The sequence below is a fragment of the Varanus komodoensis genome, unplaced genomic scaffold (genome assembly GCF_004798865.1).
Source record: "Varanus komodoensis strain SLA01 unplaced genomic scaffold, ASM479886v1 scaffold2, whole genome shotgun sequence".
In the NCBI taxonomy this organism is placed as follows: domain Eukaryota; kingdom Metazoa; phylum Chordata; class Lepidosauria; order Squamata; family Varanidae; genus Varanus; species Varanus komodoensis.
In genome coordinates this window covers 396,192-407,093 of record NW_025335568.1, presented here as the reverse complement: position 1 = coordinate 407,093, position 10,902 = coordinate 396,192, and the positions used below count along the sequence as shown (strand labels likewise).

At 63.5% G+C, this 10,902-nt stretch overlaps 1 protein-coding gene across 1 annotated transcript; it reads right to left on the bottom strand.

Moving 5' to 3' along the window:
- Nucleotides 1-449: 449 nt before the first annotated feature.
- On the bottom strand, nt 450-9,938 carry LOC123022539 (programmed cell death protein 4-like). The gene is made up of 10 exons (XM_044428304.1): nt 9,626-9,938; nt 9,407-9,504; nt 8,252-8,365; nt 4,293-4,514; nt 4,106-4,203; nt 3,837-3,951; nt 3,096-3,203; nt 2,800-2,910; nt 2,483-2,622; nt 450-650 (listed from the first exon to the last, which is right to left on the bottom strand). The coding sequence occupies exons 1-10, from the start codon at nt 9,906-9,908 to the stop codon at nt 599-601; spliced, it is 1,341 nt and encodes a 446-aa protein (XP_044284239.1). The 5' UTR covers nt 9,909-9,938; the 3' UTR covers nt 450-598.
- Nucleotides 9,939-10,902: the final 964 nt, after the last annotated feature.

Sequence of the window (10,902 nt, the reverse complement as noted above, 5' to 3'; positions counted from 1 at the left end):
CCCTGACGTGTCCCGGCGCCGCCCCGCCCCCAGCTTGGCCGAGCGCGGTGCACGCCGGGAGGAGCGCCCCTCCCCTCCCCGCGCGGCCGCCCCACCCCACGAGAGCCCAGGAAGACACAGGCAGCCGCGTCGCTCCGGTGCGCCTTTATTGAGCTTGTCTGGTACAGCGGCCCGTGCCCGCGCCCCCGCCCCGGCATGGCGCGGCCGCCCCCGGCGACCTGCCCCCGTGTTCCCGCGGGTCTGCCTCGGCCGCGCCCGAGCCCCGTTGAAGCGCCGCAGCTCTGCTTGCCGAGTCCCGCGGGAGGGAGCAGCGAGCGGGCGGGCGGGCTCTGCGGCCCGGCGCCAAGCGAGCGAAGCCCCTCCGGCGCCGCCCGAGGCGCGCGTGGCGGTGCCGAGGGCTGTGGGGGGAGGCAGCCGTCCTTCCTCGGCCCGCCCGCTCGCCCGCCCGCCCTCCTCCGGTCCCGGGAAGCACGAGTGAGCCAGCGGCCAGGCCGGCCCTGCTGCTGGGAGTACGGGGTGGGGAGAGTCGGCCGAGGGGCTCCCGGCCTCCCCATTGCGATCAACCGGCCTGGCGGGGGAGGGGGCTCGAAGCGTCCGATCACTGCTTAATTTGGCCGCCGTCTCCCTCGCTGACAAAGCGCTTCCGTCCCCTGGGAAGAGATGCGGAGGGGGGTTAGGCATGGCAGGGACCCCCCCGCAACAGACACCCCACCTCGGGAGACCTGCCTGCCCCCCACGCTCATGCTCGCCTTTCCCAGTTCAACCTGCAACACTTCCCCTGCCCACCTGCCCGGCCTTCCTCCCCTCACAAGCGCCGTGAAAGGCTGAGGGGAACCTTCGAGCAGGGTGGCATCCCATGTCAGTGCGAGGTCTTGCGCTTGGGACCCAGGCACAGGTGTCACAGGTGTGGCTGGAGAGCGGCACTTGTGAGCGGGACCTCGGTACGTGTCAAAAGCAGCCTGAATGTGAGCCAGTCGTGTGGCGGCGGTTAAGAAGGCAAATGCTGCCCTTGTACGTCTAGCCAGAAGCGCGGCTTCCGGGAGTAGGGAGGGGTTGGTGCTGCTCCACATGACTCTGGATTAATGTGTCTAGTTCTGGGCTCCACATGATAGGAGAGGCACCGCTAGGCTGGAAGCAGTCCAGCGCAGGAACACAAGAATGTGAGCCGGGTGGGAGGGATGACACATGAGGAGAGACGGAGGGAACGGGGTCTTTTCAGCCTGGAGAAGAGACTCCGGGGGATCTTGGACCAACTTATGGGTGTGTGAGGGGTGTCACGTGGAGGGGGGCCATGATCTGTTCTTGCCTGCAGAAGACAGGATGCATTCCAGTGGGGCAAGGATCAAGGAACCAGGCTTCAGGTTGGATGTCAGGAAGTACTTCCTGATGGTTAGAATCCCGAGGAAACAGAATGTGCTTCCGAGGGAGGTGGTGGAGGCCCCGTCCGTGAGGTATTCAGGGAAAGACGTGGACAGCCACAAGGTGGGGATTGCATGCACAAGGCCTGGAGCCAGGGGGTCAGACTAGATGGCCCAGGAGGCCCCTTTTGCCTCGCTTTCTGTCCGCGCATGTGTCCTGTCAGTTCCCAGATGTGTGCATGGGAAGCTACTCATCCTGGCGGGACCAACAACTCGGATTCCAAGTTGAGAGTGTTTTTGAAATGGGGCAGCCTCAGCTGCAGTCCACATTCCTGAGGCTCCTCAGCAAATAGATATGGGAGGGAGGTGCAGGTGCAGGGCCAGGCGACTCGGCCATGAGGATGGTGGGGAGCTGCAGCCTCCTGAGGGAGGGGACATTAAGATGGGCAGCTTTCTGATGGGCCGCTCCTGCCTCCTGAGGAGGGAGGCCAGTCGCTATAGGGAGTCCAACTGGGGATGCTGCAGGCAGAGCAAAGGCAGGCCCACTTTCACAGCACTCCTCCCCCAAGGAGAGATGCAGAAGGGTTCATAAAGAGAGTTTTGGGTAACGGATGGCTCAACATTTCACTTTGTGTATGCTCAGAGACCTGTATGGAACAGTAACAGTGTTCAGCAAAGAAGCAGAAACAGAGGCAGGCAGAAGGGTCCTCCCAGGCCATCTAGTCTTTGTGAGCCACCCCGAGGCTTTGTTGCGATGGGGGCGGCATAGAAATGGTTTAAATAAAATAAATAAATAAATAAATAGTCTGACCCCCGCGGCTCCAGCCGGCTCCGCTCACAACATACCCACCATGAGCATGTCCAGTCTATCCTCGAATGCCCTCACCGAGGGGGCCTCGACCACCTCCCGGGGAAGCCCTTCCCATGCCCTGGGGGCCCTGGCCATCCGGAAGCGCTTCCCGCCACCCACCTTGAATCTTGCTTCCCTGAAGAAATGCTGGGGGACTGCAAACGCTCAGAGGGGAAGTGCAGCTCACAACAGAGCTCACTGCCGAGGACACGGGGCAGCCCCATCCGACCTCCCGGCCACGGAGGCGAGAGAAGAGGCGCTGCGCCGGCCGTACCTGGCAGGGCAGGAGTCCCGCAGCTGCCTGGTGATGACCCCCTCCTCAAAGCAGAGGTCCACCAGGTGCTCCAGCAGGCCGTGGGCCAGCGGCACGTCAAGGCTGATGTCTCCAAGCTCACCGTAGACCCGCTGGAAGCCCTGCGGGGGCGGAGGAGAGGTGACAGCGTGGGTCAGCACGGAGCCGGGGCAGGCCCACCCTCGGCCCCGGGCACTGCCGCCTCTCTGGCGCCCCCACAGGCCAGTCTTGCCGCCCGCCCCTCTCAGCTGTGCCTGTGGCGCACAGGATCCATCCCACCCGGAGGAGAGAGGCCCTACCCGGTTCATCTGGTCCAGAGTCACCAGGCCCGTCTCCCACAGGACCTTCAGCAGCTTCACCATCATGGTGACCGCCGTGTCCCCAGAAGACTCCAGCACCATCACCACGGCCTGGCACGACACGGGAGAGAAGTGTGTCTGAGCACGTGGCGGAGAGGGAGGAGGCCCCCGGCCCAGCCAGGGGCAGCAGCACCACGAAGGGGTGCCAGCGAGGCACCGGCCAGCAGCGAGCGGCCACCGGATCCCGGGCCCCCCAGGGCCAGAGCGAGTGCCCGCCGGCCGCATCCCCTCCCTACCTCGTAAACGAGCTCGTGGTGGAAGTGGGGCACCTCGAGCTGACGCAGGCAGCGCTCCGCCTCGGACACATCTCCCGACAGCAGGTATTCACGGAGCAGCAGGTTCATCTGGTAGGGGGAAGGAGAGGAGGAGGTCGGGTGCCTGGGCGCACAGCCCCGGCTGCGGGCCTCCTGCGGATCTGCGAGGCTGGCTCCAAAAGGAACCCCCAGGCCTCGCTCCACTCTTCCTGGTGCTGGGGTCAGCACCCTCGGGCAGCGCTCGGCTCAGGCCTCCAGTGTTTGGGACAGCCACCGTGGGGTCAGCAGGAGTGGGGTGTCTCACCTGGAACATTCAGGGCCCCCAGCACCAGTGCCCCCCCGCTTCTTAGTCTGGGTGCTTCTGCATGGCTACATGCTGGTCCGGGCAAATTGAGCCACTGAGCCGGGCTCTGCCTCCAGAGGAGCACTTCAGGTGGGTGCACCAGTTCTGGAGAGCACGGCGCATGGCAGCCTGGGGAGCCGAGCACGGCCCCCTGCGTGGCCGAGCCCGCCTGAGCCACTCGAGCTGCCCGCTCCTTCGTGAGGCCGGAGGCAGCTCGGCTCCCCGGGCTGCCATGAGGTCCCCGCATGCGAGCACTGGCTGAGCCTGAGCAGGAAGGAAACTGGCCCCAGAGCAGCCCCGAAGGACAGCGCTGTGGGGAAGGGACAAGCAGACCGCCCACCCGGGAGGTGGCCCGGAAGTGCCCCAGGCAGGCATTTCACCTCCTTAATCAGGCGCTTGACCGGCCTCTGGCCGCCGCCCACGCCCCACACGTTGTCCAGCCGGTGCACGTCTCGCTTGATGCGCAGCAGGACGGCAGCCCGGTCCAGGGCGGCCCTGCAGGGGAGGCAGAGAGTCAGGGGGGCCTCAGGGAGCAGGGGGCAGCCAAGACGCTGCCCACGGGTGCCCCCTCCTGCCCGGGGAGGCCTGCCGTGCCACGCACAGCACGCCCATGGGACGGGGGAGGGAGCGCGAGCAGAGCAGCCCTCACCGTGCATGCTCACAGTCGACGCGCCCCTTGTAGCGCTCGAGGAAGTCGGGGGGCAGCGCGTGGTCCGCCACAGCCCGGGCGATGAACTGGCCCAGCATCTGCAGACAGACAGACAGACAGACAGACAGTGGGGGGTCAGGCTTCCCAGCCCCGGGCCCGGCCCCCCGCCCAGAGCGGGCCAGCTCACCTGCGGCGCCTCGGGCGTGTCCAGGATGAGGTCGGGGAGGTCGCGCAGCATGCCGTCGAACGCGGCGGCCATGTCCTCGGTGCTCAGCACCTTCCCCACGAGGTCCGAGAGCAGGCGGGAGGTCAGCTCCCGATGGCTGGCCTTGCCCTCCAGGGACAGCGTCACGGCCAGCGAGGACACCGCGGCCTTGCGGCTGCCCAAGTTGAGGTCCCGGAGCAGCTCCTGCCGGAGGAGGGGGGGCCATACTGGGTGAGGGTCCTGCCGCTTCCAAGGGGGGCCCTTGGCCCTCTCTGGCCGCCGCGGGCAGGGCCTTCCGCAGGGCAGGGCCAGAGCCCCTAGCCAGCTGCTGGCATGGCCCTGGGGCCGGCCTCGCACCCCGGGCTGCCCAGACTGGTCCTCCGCACCCAGGGCCGGACCTGGCTGAGGAGGGCCGCTCCTCTCCCAAGCCTCGGGCGCCTTCGAGCCCCACTGCGCCTTGGCGTCCCGCTGCCGCCCGGGCCCCAGCCTGCAGGCTCGACCGTGGACTCTGCTGTGTGCTGCCTGCCCGTGACCCAGCCTAGCGGAGCTGGTGGGTCACCGGGGCTGCCATGCCAAAGTCACCCGGGGCCGGTCGCCTCCCTGAGGGCAGCAGCCCGCCAGGGCTGGCTCAGGACTTCAGGGGCTCCGTGGCCACCGGGGGTCTGTCCCAACATGCCACTGGCCCAGTGCATGCAGCAGGCCACTCCTGGGCTTGGCTCTTTCCAGCCGGCATGGGGACAGTGGCCTGAGGGTGGGCAGCCTGGAATCGGTTCCTTCCTCAAGTCAAATCACTGCCTGCCGAGAGCTAATCTAGCGGCAGATTTCCCCCTCGGGGCCCAGTGTGCTGGTCTGCCCCGGGAGCGGACGGATCCTGGGGTTCTCGCTGGGATGGCTGGTGGTCCTGCTGACTCTCCGGTTGACCTGGCGACTACAGGGGTGACCCAGGTCCCGAGCACCCTCTCTGTGCCAGAGCTTGGTGGTGTGTCCTGGAGCAGAGTGAGGTGCGGAAAGGGAACTGCGTGCGTGCAGGGGGAGGAAAGCTGCCCTTGGAGGCAGCTGAGCCTTGGCAGGGGCCTCCAGTCAAGCTGCTCGGAGGCAGTGAGCGTGGCAAAGGCTGCCCCAGCCGCTCCTCTCCTTGCTGCCGGCAGAGCTCTAGAGTCACCCAAGGCCCTTCTCGCCTGCAAGTGTCCCCTCTTTTTTCCCAGGTGCAGGACTTGGCATTCATCCCTCCTGAACGTCATTCCGTCACTTTCAGCCGAGCGCGCCAAGCTATCAAGATCTCCCTGAATCTTGGTTCTGTCTTCCGGGATATTCGCTCTCCCATGCAGTGCTGTGTCCTCTGCAAATCTGACCAGCATCCCCTGCACCTCTCCACCCAAGTCATTAACAAAACCATGGCAGGGCACTGGGCCCAGACTGAGCCTGCAAGCACCCCACCCATCGCCCCCCTCGTCTGAGAGGGTGCCATTGAGGGGTGCCCTCCGAGTCCAGTTCCGTAGCCAACTCTGGATCTGCCTGACAGTTACTCCATCCCGACCATTTTAGCTGGCTTGCTGATTGGAACAATGATAAGTGAGGTACCATGGCAACTCATTTTTAAAGGAAAAGGAAAGGTCCAAGTGGGATGGGAAATCTTGAAAAAGAAGATTCTCCAAGCACAACTACGAACAATTCCAAGGAGAAAAACGTGTGGAAGAAAAAAGTGTGGAAGCCCACGTGGCTCCACAAAAGGTTAAGTGACAACCTGAATGCAAAAAAAGAACATAGAATCACAGAATAGCAGAGCTGGAAGGGGCCAGGAAGGCCATCAAGTCCACCCCCTGCTGTTGCAGGACACCAAGTCACACCATCCCACTCAGAGGGCTGTCCAGCTTCTTTAATGTCTCCAGTGTGGGAGAGCCCACCGCCTCCCCAGGCAGCTGGTTCTCCTGTCTTGCTCTGACAGTGAGGAAACCTTTCCTGGAATCTAGCCTGAATCTGGGTTTTTGCAGCTTGAACTGATTATTCCGCGTCCAGCAGTCTGGTATCAGCAAGAAGAGACTTTCTTCTCTGTGACAGCCTTTGAGGTACTTACAGAGGGATACCATGTCTCCCTTCGGTCTTTGCAAGACTGAACATGCCCAGTTCTCTCAGTCTCTCCTCACAGGGCAGTGTCTCCAAACCCTGGATCATCTTTGTTGCCCTCCTCTGGACCCTTTCTAATCTTTCTGCATCTTTCTTAAATCTTGGTGCCCAGAACTGGACAGAGTATCCCAGGCGAGGTCTGACTCACGTACAGGAGGTGGAAGCAGGGCCATGCCACAAAGGAAGAATATAAACAAACAGCAAGGAATTAGGGATAAAGCAGATGGTGGGGTGATAACAGACGGCAAGGAAAAGGCAGAGGGGCCGATTCCTCCTTCGCCTCCGTCTTCTCCCTCGAGTACAGCTACAACCAAGAGGAAGCACAAGCTGCAAGTGAGACAGGGCCGCCCAAGACTGGCAGGCAGGTGGCCAAGGAGCACCTGGAGGGAATGAGCACGCTCAGATCTCCAGGGCCCGATCCTGGAGCTGGGGGGATGAACTCCATCCCAGTCATAAAAGAGCTGGTGGGGAGGACACCGGAGGTAGCCGGTCAGTAGCTTAGGCTGAGAGTGACTTGACTGACCCGAAGTTGCCCTGCATGCCCCATGCTGACTGGAGCCTCAAGCTGCTGGACCGCTCGGGCTCTCCCCACAGTAATGGTGGACAGAGGTCAGTGCCCCACAGATCTCTCCAAACCCTTAACAATCATACATTAGCAGGCAAATCCCAATGCTCTTTCCAGCATTATGACAATGATCAATTCTAGTTCTGTGCTGCCTAAGAGCTGAAACCTTTGGGCAGCAGGCAATAGCACATAAAATATAGGCAACATTAAAAAATAAGCATTACATTACACAATTTAAAAGCCAAATTGAAAACGAACACAAACAGCTACCACAGCTTATACAAATTAAATTGTAAGGTCTGCTGAAGCAGCTAACGTAAGCCCCAATAGAGCAGTAAATCAATTCAATGCTCTCTGGTAGAGGACGGCCTTAACCTGGTACCAAAATGATATTAAACTTGATGCCAGTTGGGCCTCAGTGGGAGCTTGTTCCATAACTCACTGAAAAGGCCCTTCCCCTTGGTTCCATGAGCCTCACCCGGATCATAGAAAAACAGTAGAGCTGGCAGGGGCCACACGGCCACTGGGTCCAACTCCTGCCGCTGCAGAACACCAGCTCACGCCATCCCATTCAGGCAGCCGTCTGGCTCCCTTTACAGCAATTGCCAATCAGTGATGCATTCAAGTCCTTTCTTCCTAGGCTTGGGTCAAGCCTCAAGTCAGTGCAAGATATTGTATAGCAGCAGATGCCTCCCAGCCCCACCCGCACTCCCAAATGCCAACACACCAGAAACTGCCCGGCACCCCCAGCCCCCCACCCGTGCGAAGGCGCCAGGCTGCTCTGCCCAGTCCAGGCTTTTCTGGCCGCAGCCTGGCCTGCTGCAGGGCCACGGAAATCGCATCAATCATCTTTATCTTCACCCGGTGGCACAATCACTTAACATTTGTAAACGCAAGAAAACTTATTAATTTCACCTGGGTTAGAAAGAGCACCAACGCCTATCTTGCTGTGCTTTTTTCTTTTCTGGTAGGCGCACACCTGACCCACCCGCGGGAGACTCCCAGACATCTGATCACTTCCTACCAGCAAAGTGCCCGGACAGGCTCCGTCCGCACAGAGCGCTTCCTCGGGCCAGCCAGCAACTCCGTCCACGAATGCAGACGCGCCTGCCGGGATCACGGCTCGCGCCGGAGGCGGGCTGCACCCTTCGCCCCGGACAGTGGCCACCCAACGGACCCTCCTTTGCGGAGACTGCAGAAGCTGCCGCCACGCAGGGGGCCCTCCCCTCCCCTCCCCTCCCCGTGAACTCACCACAACCTCCAGGGTGTCCCCATGCTCAAAGTACTCCAGCACCATGGGCTGCACAGTCTTCTCCAGCTCCGCCTCCTCCAGCTCAGGCACCACTGTGGCATACACCGTCTTGCCCTGGGGGGCATCCAGGTTGCTAGCACAGCAATGTACCAAGTCCCATGAAGACCCCCCCCCCACCCTGCTCTGGCCGTGCCCACCCCTCCTCCTCTGGAACCAAAGTGACATGATGTGTAGCATGGAGAAAGCAACGGAGAAGTCCTCTCTCCCTCACATTAGAAGCTGAGAGGGTTTTCTCCTGGACCCAAGAGAGAAAAGGAAGCCCTTCACACAGCAGACCTGACTTTGGAGTTGGCTTGCATGAGTTGCATTGCAGGCCACCAGCCTGGGCGGCTTGAAAGGGGACTGCTGGAGAACAGAGCTAGCAAGGGCATGTGCCGCTTCCACTACCAGGCAGCTTGCCCCTGGCTGCGAGGGGACACCAGACGAGAGCCCCCCTGCCCTCACGTCCTCCCTGTGGGCTTCCTAGGGGCACCGGGTTGGCTACCGTGGACGCGAATGCCAGACTGGGTGGGCTGCTGGTGTGATCCCGCACCCCCTTCTGGAGCTAACCAGGGCCAGAATGCCTGTGGAAGCCAACAGGTAAGGGGCATGGCTGAGCCAAGACCTCGGCCACTGGCCAGATCTGCACTAGCCTGAAGGGCCAATTCCCCTGCGACCGGGCGGAGAACCTGGGAGGGCGGCCAGTCCGGGCGAGACGCTGGAGGGGGCCAGCGGCTGGCCTCCCTGCCCACAGCCCTTCCCCCTTCCGGTGGGGGGAGCAGTCCCCTGCAACGAGGGCCTCTCCCCACTGTCACGGAGGCAGTGCCGCTACTCCAGCCCAGCTCTTGATCGGACAGGAGGCGAGGCCGAGGAAGCCGCCTGGGACGGACATGGCCGGCCTGCCCACGCGAACCGCATGGCACAAAGAGCCCGGCTCGGAAGGCCGTGGGTTCTGCCGGCGGCGATGAGTGGTGCGTGGCTGCAGAGCCTGCGGGGAGGCCTCGGCCACGAGCAGCAGCAAGAGGGGGGGCGGAGGGCAGCAGGGCGGGGGGGGGCGTGTGGCTGGACCCAGAAGCTGCCTGGAAGCGCCCCCTTTCCCCTCCCGCCCCAGAGCACCTGCGCTGCCTCGTCGTAGTTGGGGTCTCGTGCGTCAGGCTCCTGGTAACTGTAGACGACCCCGGGGGCTCCCCACACGCCTTTGCCCCCGGCACCACCTGGGGGGAGAAAGCGCGTCAAGAGCCCGCTTTCCCACAGCGTTGCCTCGCTCGGCCCGCGGGAGGGGGCCTGGCGGGATGAGGGCAGCCCACGACGACCAGCCTGGCCCTGGAATGGTACCTTTCTTTGGCAGGCCACGGCCTTTGCCCATGCGGGACTTGCGGTCGTGGTTTTTGCCCCGGGGGCTGCTGGGATCGGGGCTTGGCTCCCCCGCTTCGGAGAGAGATTCCCGGTTGGAGTCCCGCGAAGAGGTGCGCCGCAGCCGGCGCTTGGCCTTGGCCTTCAGCCGGGCCTCATGTAAGGATTTCTCCTGCGGGGTCCAGGACCGGGCCTCGTCCCCTCCGTCCATCAGGTCCTCTGCCAGGTCCTCATCCTCATAGCCTTCCTGGCCCTCCACCTGCATGTGCCACGAGGGAAAGACAGGAATAAGCAGCCGCTGTGGGACTCCCGGAAAGCTCCCGGCTTCCCCCAGTGCTCAGTGCTGCCTTGGAGGACTCCATGCTTAAAGTTGGCCCATCAAACATTCGGAACAAATTATTCAGTAAGATGTGCCTGGGACCCATACTAGTTCCTCTGGCATGATGGGGAAGCCCTCTGCACATGCCTGAGGGTATCTCTGCTTATTACTGCTTTTTCCAGCTATAGAAACACATCGTAAGACTGGCTTCGTTCTGTTGCATCATGTCTGAAAGCTCCAGCTGGGGGAGGAGTTCGGGACCCCAGGCCTGGGGGCCGCAGGCAGGCCTTGGCCTTGGCCCCTCTTCCTCCGGGACTGCTCCAGCCTTGGGAAGCCAGGAGCTGGCGACTGGCAAGAGGGCGCTGTTTCGGGAGGCTGGAGCCAGAGGGAGCTTTTGGCTCCAGGAACCACGTCTGCAGCTGCCCAAGCCCGAAACCGATTCTAGCCACTGCGGGGGCTGGACGGCCCGTTTGCAGGCGCAGCCTCCCCCCACGACTCTCCCGCTGAAGTCAAGGGGAGCGGGGAGCGCGGGGGGGGGCGAGGGGAGGCAGCCGGGCTCGCCCCGGGTTTCCCGGCGCCTCTGCCCTGCCACGCCACGGCTGCCTGCCGGGGAGCGACGCCTGCCTGCGCCGCCCTGCTCCGCGGCTGCTCTGGGGGCCTTCGCCCCCCGGGAGGCGCTCTCTCGACCCCGCCGCGCGCGGCCCCCCGCCGTCGCTGCCTGCCAGCGCGGGGGGCCTCCGGGCACTGCCCCGCCTCCCCTCCCCTCCCCGCGTGGGGCAGGCAAGCGAGGGGCGAGCCCCGGAGGCGTGCGGGACGGCCCTGTCGCTCGCCGGGCGCGGAAATCGCGCCACGGCGCCACGCAAGCTGCACGGGCGCAGCGCGCGCGGGAAGCCCGAAGGCCAGCGGGCCCGCCGGGACCTCCCGCTTGCCTCGTGTGGGC